The 16267-nt window shown below is 42.6% G+C and overlaps 1 protein-coding gene across 1 annotated transcript in view; it reads left to right on the plus strand.

Moving 5' to 3' along the window:
- The window catches only part of LOC132590515 (bestrophin-1-like), a 36041-nt gene extending 22893 nt beyond the window's left edge, over positions 1 to 13148 (plus strand). The window contains exons 7-11 of the mRNA XM_060263424.1: positions 821 to 898; positions 5620 to 5772; positions 6114 to 6194; positions 7995 to 8146; positions 11875 to 13148. Coding sequence (XP_060119407.1) covers positions 821 to 898; positions 5620 to 5772; positions 6114 to 6194; positions 7995 to 8146; positions 11875 to 13063 — 1653 coding nt within the window. The 3' untranslated portion in view covers positions 13064 to 13148. The remainder of the gene's footprint in view (positions 1 to 820; positions 899 to 5619; positions 5773 to 6113; positions 6195 to 7994; positions 8147 to 11874) is intronic.
- Positions 13149 to 16267: the final 3119 nt, after the last annotated feature.

Genomic DNA, 16267 nt, shown 5'->3' on the forward strand with positions numbered 1-16267 from the left:
CAGTTGGAAGAAATATAATGGAAGGGTTGTGAGCTGTTTATATTAAAAGCTGTAATAAAGAAACTTCAGTTCTATGTTCTGAGTAATTTAATAAATAAAACACACTGTATAATGTGGGGTGATTAGAGTAGACACACATATATAGGTTTTTGGTTTTGGTGGTTAGGGTACACATACATATATTTGGGTTTTGCAAGAGTTCTAAATACTTTGTTAAGGGATGGGTTGATGGAAAGAGGAAGGGAAGTTTAAAAAGGTGGGTTAAAATCAGGCCTTAGTTTTAGCTGAAACTCAGCCTTGAAGCATGTTTTAATACAAAGGATTACAGACTTGGTCCACTGAATAATAGCAAGGAGTAGAATGTGTCTGAGCATGTACAGAGTTCCTTCATACTCTGTGGAAAATAACAACAGCCATCCTCCACACAGTTGGGTTTTCAGGGAGAGCTTTGGGGATAGAAGGCATAATTTTCTTAACTCACTGGGAGGCAGATTAAGATCTTGAGATGAGGTGGGGCACTATACAGGATAGGAGTGTTGCTTACTGGAAACTACTTGTTTAGAATTATCAGTTACTAAAAACTGGTGCAGATGCCTTTAATTTCTATGTGGCTTGCTGTGCTATGCAACCAAAATATCTAATGCACTCCATAGCAATTTTGATTCAGAGACATACGAGGCTAATAAGGTAGACAGATATAGTGAGGCTGAGGCCTGAAATCATGGATAAAGGAGCAGAAAAGTAAAAGTAGGTATTCTCATAAACAGTGATGGAAATCCTGTAGGGTTTTTTGGTCTATAATTATTCCTTATTCTGCCAGGAAATGAACACTCTGCGCAGTCAATGTGGGCGACTCTATGGGTACGACTGGATCAGCATTCCTTTAGTCTACACTCAGGTGAGAACCTTGATAAGCATTTTCCTCCATGATTGCAACCAGAAGTATTATATTATTTCAGAGCAATGAGCAGAAACAGGTCCAGTGTGAAATCTAGAGTACACTATTTGGATGTCTCCTGCTGGAAGCTGGATCCTTACGTTGATTTTGAGTGTGATTTAAACATGCCAGCTACAAATTCGTACCCTGCCTCCATGATCCCCTTCATTCTTTCACACATAATCCACCCAGTCCTGATATAATTCTCCCACACAATCCATTTTTTTTTTTGGAACCACATTGTGGTTTTTTTGGAACCACAATCCATTTTTTTTTAACCCCATAAACATACCTACTACAATTTACCTAACAAAGTGGGGTGGATCTAAAAGCAGGCCTGTAACTAGGGACAGCTGAGGGGGCCTTGCCTCCGACTTCCTGATGAGGGCCCCGATTCAGGGCCCTCAACCTGCAGTCTACCCTCCCTACTGCTTGAGGACTGCTGCTGGCCCTCCCCCCATTCAAATCATGCAGGAGGGGTGGCAGGAACAGCCGCTGGCCTCCCACAATACTTAAAGGGCTCGTCAGTCAACTGATTGGCGCGCCCTTTAAATTGTGCGGGGACTGGCAGCTGCTCCTGCCACCCCCTTGTGAGATTTGAATCATGAGAGAGGGGTGGGCAGTAGCACCGGCCCTCAGGCAGCAGGGGAAGGCTGTGAGTCTGAGCAACTGTGGTTCCAAGCAGCCTCCTGAGTGGAGGGAACCCCTGACCTCAGGCTGCCTGTCTCTGCGCCATAGAGGAAGTGGGGGCCAGATGGGTGGTGGAGCATGCCAAGCCTGGCCAAGAGAGCCAGGGAGGATCCCCATCAAGTGGAGGCAGTATGGGTAAAGGCTGCAGCGGAGGGGAATCAGCTAAGTGCCCCTTGAAAAATTGAAATTCCCCCAACCCAAGAAATCCTGGCTACAGCCCTGTCTAAAAGTTCCTTTTACAAGCAGCAGTTCCATTTATAGAAAGTTGGGGGTTTCACCTATTTCTTCCTTCCTGCTGCAGACCTCCACATTCCACATTTATTTTATTTATTTTAAAACATTTATTAGTTGCCTTTCTACCTTGTGGCACTCAAGCAACTTGCAATATAAATAAAACCGTTATAAAACACATAAAAGATGACAGTTTAAAATCTCAATTAGGACAGCCAATAAATAAAAATTAAATTAGTCGAATGCAGTCCTATATAAAAGTGTCCTCATCTGCCTCCTGAAGATGGAAAGTGAAGGGTCAAACACACCTTTCTTGGTGGTTGCTTAGCAATTGTGGGCTGCCATTGCAAAGGCTCCTCTCTTGTGTCCACCAGATTAGCTTCTTTGATTGGCAGGGCAGTCAGGAGGGCCTCTCCCTGTGATCTTAATTTCCAGGCAGGAATGTATGGGAAAATATGGTCCCAAGATAGTCTGGTCCCCAGCCATGTAGGGTTTTGAAGGACAAAAGCTACACCTTGGACTGGGCTCAGAAGCAGATTGGTAGACAATGCAATTACTGTAGTCACATCCTCCTGGTAGCTACCCCCACCCACTAGTCTAGTCACAGCATTCGGTACCAGCTGCAGCTTTCAAATGCTCTATAACGGTAGCTCCATGTAGCCCTAACCTGAACAGCCCAGGCAAGCCTGATCTCGTAAACGAAGCAGGGCCAACCCTGGCAAGTACGTGGATGCAAGACCTCAAAGGAATACCAACAGTTGAGATGCAGAAGCAAGCAATACCAAGCCACCTCTCTGAAAGTCCAAGCACCACTAGGGGTTGCCAGAAGTCAACCATGACTTCCAGGCAGGGATGTGCATACGCACACACACAAGGGTAGCCCCAAGTAGAGTGCATTGCAAAAGTCCTGTCTAGATGTAACTAAGGCATGGATTATTGTGGCTAGATCTGACTGAACCACAGCTGACGCACCAGCTGAAGCTGGGCAAAAGCACTCCAAACCACCACAGCCATCTGGTTTTCTAAGGTGACTGCTAGATCAAGCAGCACATTATGAATCCGGCTTTTCAAGAGAAGTTTAACTCTGTCCAAGACAGGAGAGATCTTAAGCCTTTCTACTAATCCAGAGCACTTGCTTCCTGATGACCACTCTCTGTGGTCATCATATATTCATATAGATATTAAGCAGCACAGTGGATCAGATCCAAACCTGTGGGGACCCACAGGGCAAGAATCCCCCAACACTGTCTTCTGAGACCAAGTCCCCAGACAGGACTCGAATCATCGTAACATAGAGCATCATGTTTCTGAGATGTGAAACGCAGACAGGAAGTTTTAAACTTCTACCAGATTTATGAAATAAGGCCAAGCAGGGGTGAGGTCAGATGTTCAGAAAATCCCTCTACGGGCATGATCGGGAAATTGGTTGTGCGGATTATAATAGAGGCGCGTTGCAGATGGATTTAATGGTGAGCGTGTCCGCACCCCAGGAAGGGTGATATTTCCACTTCCCAGAGCTTTACAGACCATGTGTGATTTTCCTGCACACTTATTGGGATTAAAATAACATAAAGTGAGATTCAAAGGAGCAAAATGCAGAACAACATCTGGAAGAATCAAAAGGGAAGAAACAATCAGAGTAGCTCTTGTGTGGGGAGAGAGATGGGTGAGTTAAGAACCGGGCTTCTCAAACTCTTAGGCCATTTGCCAGCTAAAATTCCTTTTCCATGAAGAGCAACCTGGCTTTCTCTAGTGTTTTCCACATGGGAACAGGCTTGCATGGTTTCTCACTTGCTGTTGTGGCTGCTGATGCAGCGCAAAGTAGTAATGGGGCTTCCACATGGCAGGTTACTCCACATATTCTCTGCCCTACATCCCAGGACTTTTTTTCATTTTTTAAAAATCAGCAGTTGCATATTGTTATAATGATGAATTAATCTGTGTATCAGGTGCTCTGGAATGCCAGCTTTCATTTAAACAGAAAAATAAGTCTTTAGCCCGTCACATCGTGAGGATAACAAAAGACAAGACATATCTCTGAACAGGGGTCATTTTATAGAAAAATAGGTGGCGGAGCTCATCCAGGGGTTGTTATGCAGCTGCACATACTATTCAACGGACAAGAAGGTGGAACTCTCAGAAAGGCTCAGGAGCTCTGCTCCTGTGAGCTCCCACTGAATCTGTGGCCTGTCTCTGAATGAAAGGGACAACAGACTTGCTGTTTAAAAAAAAAGCTGGGAATTCTGAGAACCTGATATACAGATTGTTATAACACTATAACGATATTCAGTTGTCAATTTCTAAAAGCCCTTTGGTGGTGGAGGAAAACGTTCCCCAGAGCAGAGGAAATTATGCCCATGTGGGCAAGAACTGCCTTTCTCTTTCAGCTAGGTGCCACTCCAGCTTGGCTGCAATCTTCCCTGAAGTATTGCTGAATTGGTTTGAAACAACTTGGGAGGTGCCTAGAAGTACTGCAGTGTTGTAGGTACGTAGTGGGGGGTGGGGAATCACTTTCCAATAGCATCCAAGCCCGGGCAAACAAGGTGATGTGAGTGACCTCTGCTTTAAGCCTGGTTCACACATGCAGGAAATGATGTGGCAGAATCTTAAGGGCTCAGAATGGATTGCACCATTTCAGACTGCAGGTAACAGAGCCTGGCTTTGAATACTCCTTTGCAAAACAAAACTTCCTGGAACTAGCACAGGAGGGAGAAAACACTTTGCTTACTATGGCAGTTTTCTGTTTGATGGGCATTTTAAACATGCCAGCTGCAGAATGAACGTTACAATTCATTCTCCCACTCTGGCACTTCATTGCCACCATGGCACTCATTACAGGCATGAACTAGGCCTCAGTGTTTTACTGGTACTAGCCACCTCACAAAATATCTCCATCTCCTCATAACAGAAATAAATTGTATTCAAGTTGCTGCATCAGGGTTTTTGCTTGCTTTATTCTGTTTTAAACTGCGTAAAGTGTGCGGTCCAATAATAGAGGATCTGACTTAATCTGCCTTCAAAGGAAGGAGGAAAAGAACCAGGGAAAGTTATTAGTATGAAGTATATAATAAAGGAATAAAAAGGAGGGGGACATGTGGAATGAAAATAGATGGCCAGCTCAGGGCGGCATCAAGCCGCCCCATAAGTAAGCCAGTCAGAAAAGGAGTGGCTGGAAGCTTCCTGACAGCATACGGTCCACCCCCGGAACAGGGACAGGGTGCGTGTGCTCTGGAGGAGCTTACAAAGTGCTCATGCACCTCTTGGCTGCTCCCTGGGCGCTTCCCAGCTATCTAGATGACTGGGAAAGTGCCTTGGAGCTGTCTCAGAACTTACAACGTGGTGCCTTTCTGTGGCGGCTTCGATCCAGCCCTGAATGGGCTGCGTGCGGGACAGGGATGGCAGGCAGATGTGCAAGTGCGTATGTGCTTTTTTGATCAGCCTGCCTCTGGTCCCCGGGGCGGCTCAAACTACCTGTCTGTTATCACCCATGATACCTTGCAGTGATATTATAGGCAACACTGTCCAACGGATATATTGTCAAAAACACTTCACATAGCAACACAGCTATAATACAGGCATAGTAGTTGAGGGAAAGAATCAGAGAGCACAATTATTTTGGTTTAAGTTCCGACAACTGTTATTCTGTAGTAACAGAAATGCTTTTGAATTTAAGATGTGGTTCTAGCAATGCTTCATGGTTCTCCTCTCCATTCCAAAAAAGCAACAATGTCTTGAAAGGCTCTAACATCTCTTTCTCTCAGGTGGTCACTGTCGCTGTTTACAGCTTCTTCTTGGCTTGTCTGATTGGCCGGCAATTCCTGGACCCAGCAAAGGCATATCCAGGCCATGAGATGGACCTCTTTGTACCCATCTTCACCTTCCTACAGTTTTTCTTCTATGCTGGATGGTTAAAGGTCTGTTCAAAAGAAAGAACCTCAATCCTCAGAAATTTCTCTTCACCAATACAGATAATCAGAAGTGGGTTCTTGAGTCACCAAAACTAAAGTATTTATGGCCATTTCATGCAATATATGTAGACACATCTTTGTACTAGGATTAGCCCATTCATTTGCAAAGCTAGAGTTCAGGGTCCTGATCTAAAAGCTCAAATGGGTGGGTGCTCCTGAACCATCCAGCTGCCCTCCGCCTGGCACTTTCCTCCTGACCACACTTCTGTACTAGGAAAAAGGATCTGGAGCTGAGTCCTGTAAACAAATAGCTGCTGTATTTGTGATCTTTTCCAATCATTTCACAGGTAGCTGAACAGCTAATTAATCCATTTGGGGAGGACGACGATGACTTTGAAACCAACTGGCTCATTGACAGAAATCTGCAAGTGAGTTGGAGGCCTTCACCAGAAGGTCTTTTTTTACATCTCCTAAGTGGTATCACCTTCCCCTTTGAACCACTGGAGACTGTGGCAGCCCTCCAAACTTCTGCTGTTGAAATAAGCAGAGTATATATTAAATGCTGCATTTAGGCTTGGATAAAATCTCTGCATTTTCTGTCAGCAGCTCAGGCACAATATGGTGGCCTCTGAGTGTGCAGCACTGAAAAGGAACTTCATATTGTATCAGTAGTCCTACTAATCAAATTCATGCCTATCTTAGTGTTCAGTTCTATTATCATACAGAGCTGGGTGTTTATAACTTCAATAATGGCTTTTAGGATTAGATTTTAATTTGTCCATTTAACAACAACAATGATGATGATGAAAAATTTAATTTTTATCTTGCCCATTTCCCAAAATTGGGCTCAGGCACACAACATATCTCATCATTACAGAGTAAAAACATAAATAAATATGGATAAAATAAACAATAAGTACATTCAATCCAATCAAATGGTGTCACACATCTTTCTTGCAAGCAACTGGGGTAGCTAGTGTAACTACATATTCCACTGATGTGAAGGTTCTTAACCAGGGGGTGTGGAAATAAAAAGATCGGAGAAAAAGACCCCTAGGAGGCCACTGATCTCACCAGCCATCACTGTCTTCAACCATATGCCTGGCTCTTCAGAACTGAGTCAAGTTCCATAGGGCTCAGATCTCACTAGGAAGAGTTTCATCAAGCTGGGGTCAGAGCTGAAAAGGCCCTGGCCCAGGACAACTGGACCATTTTGGAACCCAGGACTACCAACAAGTAGGTACTGGTTGAATATAAAGCACTCTGAGGGGTGTATAGGGAGACACAGTCCCACAGATACAATGGTCCCAGATCATTTAGGGCTTTAAAGGTAAGAACCAAAACCTTGAACTTGATTAGGTTTTCAATCTGGAGCTTGCGCAGCTGATGGAGCGCAGGTTGTATATGCTCACTCAAGGGATCTGTTTAATTTGGTAGCTGCCTTGGTGGCCCTATGTAGGCAGAAAGATGGGGTAAATTTTTATTAATAAATAATACATATTTCTCTGTGTAACCTTCCTAATTCCTGCATATCAAAATATTTTTTTAATGTGGAAGCCTCCTATGCTCACGTCTCACTGAGCTTTCTCTCATACTGTTGTTCTTGTATGAATAGGACATAATATCTAGATCCTAGCACCAAATGAAATGAAATGTTGATTTTAATTATTGAATGTATAATTTTTTATAGAATGTACTATTTTTATAATATGTATTCTTTTAACTATTGTGATGTTTTTATGTTGTGAGCCGCCCTGAGCCTGCTTCGGCGGGGAGGGTGGGATATAAATCAAATCAATAAATAAATACAATTTGATCATTCCCTCGCCACCCATGAGATGATGCTCCTTCCTGTGCCTCAAAGATACCTCCTTTGGCAGGTCTACACACCTTCTGACCCAACATGCTGAGTACAATGCAGAAGGAACTCAGTAACTACCACTTTATTCCACATTCCTGGAATAGAGAAAAGAGAGGGGGCAATAAATAACACATGGTTATCTGGGCTGCTGCTCCATAATTGTCATAAGCTCTCCCACATATTCAGTCATTACACCAAACAAGTCCAACTTTTCAATTAGCTTTTACATTACAACCCTTCCCCAGTCATTAGGAACTTCTATTTTTATCCAACATAGCAGCAGAAGGGAAGAACTTTTACAATGCTAAGATAATATATATGCAGTTTTTAGCTCATTATGCCTGACATGCATGTCCTCTCTTGACAGGTCTCTCTTATGGCTGTGGATGAAATGCACCAGGATTTGCCAGCTCTGCAGAAAGATCCATACTGGAATGAATCAGACCCACAGCCACCCTACACAGCAGCAACTGCAGAATATAAGCGGCCATCTTTCCTCGGCTCAACCTTTGACATCAGGCAAGTGAAGTTGCCTAAAACCAGGGCTTTTTTGTAGCAGGAACTCCTTTGCATATTAGGCCACACATTATGTTAATATTCAGCGCAGCATTTTATCATTAATTCTTGATAGTATCTTAGAGCAGGGGTGGTCAACGGTAGCTCTCCAAATGTTTTTTGCCTACAACTCCCATCAGCCCCAGCCATTGGCCATGCTGGCTGGGGCTGATGGGAGTTGTAGGCAAAAAACATCTGGAGAGGTACCGTTGGCCACCCCTATCTTAGAGCTTCTGGATTCATATAAACTGCTGTGTCTATTAAACAACAAAGATGGGAACACAACATGCTATGGTAAAGTTTTTGCAGGCTGCTCTTCTCATACACAGTAATGTACTGTAATTTACATTTCTATTAGACAGATTGACTTATTTTTGTTCAGATTTTAGACCCTTTTAGAATGTTCTTTTGTCATGTTGGCATGTTTTATCTATTTGTATGCATATGTGTATATATCTATTTTTTTCTTTCCTCTCTTTTAACTCTCTTTTAACGCCAATAACGGTAACTGAACTGACTGATATTAGGCCACACACACCTCCGATGTAGCCAATCCTCCTGGAGCTTACAGTAGGCCCTGTACTAAGAGCCCTGTAAGCTCTTGGAGGATTGGCTACAGCAGGGGTGTGTAGCCTAATATGCAAAGGAGTTCCTGCTATAAAAAAAGCCCTGCCTAAAACAGTACTGGCAGTCTCTTGCCAATGAATGATTATCCCACAATATATGTTGTCTATACTTAAAGCTCCACAAGGCTTTTAGCAATTTGTAAAAACTTACATTCCCTGAAGTTCAGACATTTTTTTGTTGAGCTACGTCTACCCATGTTTTTTGCTGTTTTGATTCACTGTGAAGCTGTTATTATGGCTTTCTGTATAACCTTAGTCATCCAAACCTAAGGGCTAAATTGTTTGCAGTGCCAAACCCCACCCTTCTCTTCAGCAGCAAGATAAACCCCAAATACCCTGTGGCAACAAAGTTAGTATCATTGCCCAACATAATTGAGGTATTTGCTGCCAGATAAGCAGTATGTACACACAATTTGGTAATACATGAGGTGTCCCTTGGACTCTTAAATCATGTCTGAAGACATATTAGTTGTCACATAATTCAGCTTTTCTTGGTGCAGGATAATTCAGCTTTTCTTGGTTCAGGAAATGGAGATAGAAATGTATGCTGTAAACAGAGTATACATCACTGACTCTGTACACTCCCCCACTCTATGAGATCTGTGCTGGCAGTGACTGACTAGGAAAGAGATCTTGGGGTTACAGTAGATAGCTCAATGATAGCAGCAAATGACAGCTCAATGATAGCAGCAAAAAGGCAAACTCCGTTATTAGGGAAAGGATTGCAAATAGAATAACAGGCACTGCAATGCCTTTGTAGAGATCTTTTGGAACACTGCATATAGTTTAGCCCATCTATTTTAAAAAGGATACCATACAGTAGATGAATTTTGTTCTTGTTTGGCTCTAGGAGCCAACCTTAAGAAATTATAAGTCTAAGTCATATTCAAGTATTAAGGTTTTTTTATTTAATGACCATATTTTCTAATTAGTGCTATCACAAAATCTATTCTTAACTTCTTCATAGTGTCTCATAATTTGATTAAAGCTGACTAAAGTGTTACAGTATATAAACAAATATAGGGATAACCTAAAGGAGACCACAAAAAACTAACATTTAACTCTAACCTAACCTCCCCAGTTTCTCATAATTACATTGCTGCTTTTAAAAGCTCCATTTTATTAAATATTGCAGCTAGTACAGAAAATACCTAAAGATATGAAATCGTCCACCACCACCACCACTAAATGGTGTAAAGTTAAATTTGTATATAAACAATTATAACTTCATGCCCATTTAGTTTTGCATCATAAAACAAACGATTCTGGTACAGAATAACAAATATCCTTTGTACTTCATGGTAAATAGCTGCAAGATGCTGTAATAAAATAACAGCTAAAAATAAAAGCTGCCACAATGAAACTTTTAACACCATGATCATCTGGGGCTTGGGAGTTATCAAGCCCTGTTAATAGGGTTGCCAAGTCCAATTCAAGAAATATCTGCAGACTTTGGGGGTGGAGTCAGGAGCAAGGGTGTGACAAGCATGATTGAACTCCGAAGGGAGTTCTGGCTATCACAGTTAAAGGGACCACACACCTTTTTAAATGCCTTCCTTCCACAGGAAATAATGAAGGATAGGTGCACCTTCTTTTGGGGCTCATAGAATTGGACCCCCCAGTCCAATCTTTTTGAAACTTGGAGGGTATTTTAGGAAGAGGCACTGGATGCTATACTGAAAATTTGGCACATCTAGCTCAAAAAACAGCCCCCCAGAGCCCCAGATACCTGCAGATTCATTCTCCATTATTTCCTATGGGAATCAGTCTCCATAGAGAACAACAGAGTGCCCAGCAGACATTTCCCTCCCCTCCCCCTGCTTTCTGATGACCCTGAAACGGGGGGAGGGCCTCCAAACTGGGGATCCCCTGTCCCCATCTGGGGATTACACAACAAAAAATGCAAGCTAGTGACCAATTTACTAAGAAGTATATAGAAATCAGTCCAAATGTCCAAAACATGTATATTCAAGTCCCAAAGTAGTGTGGTGACAAGCCAATCGATTAAGTACTTGTTTCTTTCCAGTCTTCATCAGACCTGGGACCAATATTGACTCAATTATATAGATTTTTTACACAATTTTCAAAAAAGAGGGACGCAGAGCGTCTCCAGAAGCAATTTCATATCGGCTACAGCTCAGTATGTGGTTTCTTGTGAAATTGCTGCTGGAGACGCTCTGCGTCCCTCTTTTTTGAAAATTGTGTAAAGAATCTATACTTCTTAGTAAATTGGTCACTAGCTTGCATTTTTTGTTGTGTTACCCATTATAGTGACCTCTCTCAGATTGTATTCTGTCCCAACTGGGGATTGGCAACCCTATCTGTTATAAAGCAGAAAAGGTTAGTCAAAATAATGAAGAGGTTGAAGGACATTCTCTAGAAAGGAAAGGCTAAAAAGTTTGGGACTTTCAGTTTAAAGGAAAGATGATGGGGGGCATGATAGAGGTTTATACATTGATGCATGGATCTTGAACATAGTGTTCCTAACAAAATTTAGAGGCAATAGATTCAGGCCAGATAGAAGGGGATTTATTTCACACATTAAGTAATTAACTGCTATAATTCAGTGACACAGAATGCAGGGATGGCCATTAATTCAGATCGTTCTAAAAGGAAAACAAGTTCATGAAGGAGAGGTTCATCAGTTGGTATTAGCCAAGTGAAACTAGATAAGTGAAAATGAAATGAAATTTCTCTGTTCAGAGACAATAAATCTCTCAATACCTGAGCTGGGAGACTTTGCCTTGCATGAAGTCCTTCCAGAACATCTGGCTGGCTGCTGTGTGTAACAAGATGCTAAACTAGATGGACTACTGGGCAAATGCAGCTACACTGCACTTATACTCCAATGAAGCTAGCCTACCTGAGTAATTTTTCAGCCTCATCTACCTCTAAGGTTTGTTGTAAGGATAAAAAGAGGGCGGAGACGTGTTGATCTGAGCTTCTTTAAGGAAGAGTGGGATAAAAATTGAATAAAATTTCTTTTGCATATATACGTATGAGCTTAGACTCACGCTGTGATTTTGCTCTTCACTCACTATATGCAACTGCCTATCTCTTTTCCAGCATGCAGAAAGAAGAGATGGAATTCCAACCCCTGGAAAAGATTAAAGAGAATGAAGAAGCAAACCACTCAACGCCATTGTTGGGACACATAAGCCGCTTCCTGAGTGTCCAATCCCCCAGTTTCAATAGAGCATCATCAAGAATGAATCTGATGCGTCGGAGAAATGAAAATATGCCTTCCTCCCCATATTATGCATACCCAGATGGGAAATCTGGCAGCCCTACTAGCTTTAATCCACAAAGGTTTCACACAGGTTTCAGTTCCCAGGATCAATGGGACAATGAAGACAGCAGACTGAGGGAATTTGATGCCTTCATGTCAACTCCATTCTGTGAGAGGCCTGGTTTTTACAGTGCTCCACAAACACCCATCAGTTCCATTCCAATGATCTTCCCATCCAGACGTCTAGGCTGCAAGAAGCCTCCTGCTCTCTCCAGTATTGTTGCCTGCTCTTTGAAGGACAACTCTGCCAGCCAGTCTCCTTGCAAGGCTAGTGATAAGGACAGAAGCCAGACCTCTCTTGGTTCAGGACCTAAAGAAACTTCTGCTTCGCCAGCAGAAAAAAGCCCAATGCCAGACTCCCTAGTAGTGACAGTAGAAGAAAAGGAAAAACCCACAAGCCATAAATCCAAGGATGTTGTTCCTCTTGGAAGCCCAGGGGCCTTGTCCTTGGGGGACTCAGAAAGTCCCATTTTTCGTTTCTTTCCTGAGTCCCCAGGCCCTGAGTGGCAGGCTAACAGCAAGAACACTCTGAAAGGCTGCCGTCATCCATGGCTGACTTCAGATAACACAGCAAGTCCAAACCCAGATCGCCCTACCTCCCTTCATACCCATGGCATCAGGACCCCTAGCAGCAATGGCCCTACTTTCTTTTCATTCACACCTTTGACATCCCCAGCACTTGAGAGATCCCATCTGAACAAAACAAAAGCTGCTGTGAGGCCTAGCGCAGATGATGCTTCTGGAATCCCTGAGCAGGATCCTGCAATGGTTTCTGCCCATGCAAAAGACATGGGGAGTGGAAACACCAATGCTCATCACACTAAAGACCACAGAAAGGCAGCCAGCTCTTCACCAAATGACTCTGGCATTTCTCTAGCAGAGGGAGACCTTGTAGGATTAATGGAGGTGATCATGGAAACCAGCGAAAACACAGCTGATGAAGGGAAGATGGACAGGGACAACTAAATCAAAGGGGCTCACAGATTCTTTAGGATGGTGTCATTGTTCTTTAACCAAGCTTCATTGGTGCTCAGTCTTTTAGCACATTGTGCCAGAGGCATCAGAGCTGTGCTCTAGAAGCTGAAGAATGCTTGAGAATTCCAGCACTTAGGTTGAGCAGTCAATGTGTACTTCCATCAACCAATGTGTTACAAACACTATTCACTGCAGTACTAGGAAAACAGCTGCAATTCCAGCAAGACTTGTTAAAAGTGTTTTAAGTTCAAGACTTTTTGATGTGTTTGTAAGCACCAAAGAATGGAATGATGTCACTAGTTTCAGCTGTAGATTGTCAGTTTTGCATGACTGTTTCAGTCAGCGATTTCTTTCCCACCTGTAATGTTTCCTTGGAGAGCACCTCCACCTGAGCAGCCAAGCAGGCTAGAGAACAGATGTCTTCACACAATATCACGCAACTTCAATACAATGATTACAGAAGACTATCGCACTCTGTTAGATACTTGTTGCCTGAATCGGTTAATTCACAAGGGCTCAATTATAGTAAACATGAACGTTTTATCAATTTCAAAGCCACATCTGTCTTCAGTGCAAGGACCCTATGGCAGCAGTTTCCCAGCCACATGCTCCAGGACTAAATGAAATGTACCTTTAAAAACCAGCAGGTTGGATTGGTTCACCATTCTCTGCACAGTAGAGTGAAGATGAATCATGCTGCACTAAAATCTGATTTACTGTCAAAATATGGGAGGGATCCCAGAAACTTCACTACTGGCCCCCAATCTAACCTCTGAGCTGAAAGACTTATGGAGTAACAGGAGGGCAGAACACTAGCAGGCAATTTTGAATTGGCTCTCCTGCAACAAGGATGCCCCAAGAGCGAAGAATGCCTCTGATTTTAACATGAAAAAAAACTGAGCTCTAGGTGAGGATAAAATGGAGGAGAGAATGATGAAGCTGCTTTGGGTTCTTATTGGGGGGAAAGGTGAGATATAAATGAAGTAAATAAATGTTTGAGAAACTTGCTCTACAAGTATAATTGCCTTTAGAAAATAAACACACTGCATAGCAGAATGATAGAAGCCATAGTGTCCCTACTGGGGAGAACGGCAAGGCATAAATGAAGTTAAATAAAATTAAGACTCAGACATTAATAACTCCCAACCCAACAAGCATTTGTAGTTTCAGTGAGCTATAGCACAAACAAAGGTTTCTTATACTATAAAAATGCCTGACATTGTACGCTAATCCTCCGCTCAGCAAGCAAAAAGAAAATGGTGTCATACTTGTTAGGTTCTCATGAACACTGGACTATGATTCACTTCTAAAAAGCAGGTGATAGAAGCCACCCATGAAGAAAACATTTCACTTCCTCATTACTTAAATAGCATCAGTAAAAGTAGAAACAATGCCGTTTTACCAAGTAAAATTAAATGGGCTGTTTGTACTTTTTATAACACCTTCAGCAGCTGGTAAGACCCAACACACTCTGCATACTCAGGAAAAGCTTTTAATTGTCAAAATTACATTCAAGTTGGTATGAACAATAACAACTCAGGTCCAACATCTGCAACTGAAAATGCTTTTCCATACTGGAAACGTGAAATACCACATGAGAATCACATGGCCATTCTCACTTCTCTGCTGCCACCAGTGTCTACATAACAAGGAAATTCCCTTGACAAAAATAACCTGCAACCTTTTTCGGTATAAGCGCAGTTTGATTGGCGCTAAAGAATCTCTACCATGCACTTAACTGAATATACTGTTTTGACTACAATACATGGTTGTTTCCATCCATGAAGCTAATATACAAGCATGAGGCAGAACTGTGTGCATTCCACACAATCATAGATTCAACATGAGCTAACAATATTGATTTTAGAGGAGAAATTCCTAGCCTTCCTGCTCATTGTAGAAGCTAGTGTGCTGCAACTATTCGCTGTTATTTTTAGTAGATTTCAATCTATTGCAAACAAACGACTGTCCAATTCATTAGGGGAAGTTATGTCATCAGGAAATTATCCAACCACCTTGCAGGACTCTGGCTCATGACCTGGAGAGCCAGTTTGGTGTAGTGGTTAAGTGTGCGGACTCTTATCTGGGAGAACCGGGTTTGATTCCCCACTCCTTCACTTGCACCTGCTAGCATGGCCTTGGGTCAGCCATAGCTCTGGCAGAGGCTGTCCTTGAAAGGGCAGCTGCTGTGAGAGCCCTCTCCAGCCCCACCCACCTCACAGGGTGTCTGTTGTGGGGGAGGAAGGTAAAGGAGATTGTGAGCCGCTCTGAGACTCTTCGGAGTGGAGGGCGGGATATAAATCCAATATCATCTTCATCTTCTTCTTCATCAATCCCGGCAGAACCTGGGTTCAGGTAGCTGACTCAAGGTTGACTCAGCCTTCCATCTTTCTGAGGTCATTAAAATGAGTACCCAGCTTACTGGGGGGAAAGTGCATGACTGGGGAAAGCAATGGCAAACCACCCCATAAAAACGTCTGCCATGAAAACACAGTGATGCTACTTCACCCGCGTCAGAAACAACTAGTACTTGCACAGGGGGCTACCTTTACCTTTTACTGTAGCCAGTTACAGCTTAGGGGTTCCCAAAGCATGACTTATCACTGTACTAGCAGACACGTGGCCTTAAAATCACAGATATCTACATGTTTAATTACCTCAGGAGGGACATAAAATGACATTGAAGATTAGTAAAGCTTTGCATGAATGTCCTCAAAACTGGTAGTTGAAAAGATGAAGCCGTAATGAACATAGTTCTGATTTCTAGTTGCCTCAGAAGACTATTAGTTTGTCACTCTAAAGTAGCACATGAACTGTACCAACTAATGACAGCCATGTTGAAATAATCCAATTCCATGGTGAAGTATCTGTTTTGCTAGCAGAAAGTCCAAGGTTCAATGCCAGCATCTCCAGTTGAAAGGTCTGATAGTAGCTGATGTGGAAGATCTTAAATTGGGATCCTGGAAAGCCACTGCCAGTCTGAGTAGACAACAGTGATTTCAATAGACCAAAGATCTGACCATTGTGTGTATATACATACATGTAGCTGCTTTTACAAATTTCAGCAATTGCAGAAAGAATAGTCTTTCAGCTATGTCTTAACAAAGATCTTGCTCCATAAAATCATATGCTATAGTAGGTTTGTTGATCTAGGATGCTATCTGAGCCTTTTTTACTTCAAAAAGTGAATGGTTT

This window comes from Heteronotia binoei, unplaced genomic scaffold (genome assembly GCF_032191835.1).
Source record: "Heteronotia binoei isolate CCM8104 ecotype False Entrance Well unplaced genomic scaffold, APGP_CSIRO_Hbin_v1 ptg000098l, whole genome shotgun sequence".
Classification (NCBI taxonomy): Eukaryota; Metazoa; Chordata; class Lepidosauria; order Squamata; family Gekkonidae; genus Heteronotia; species Heteronotia binoei.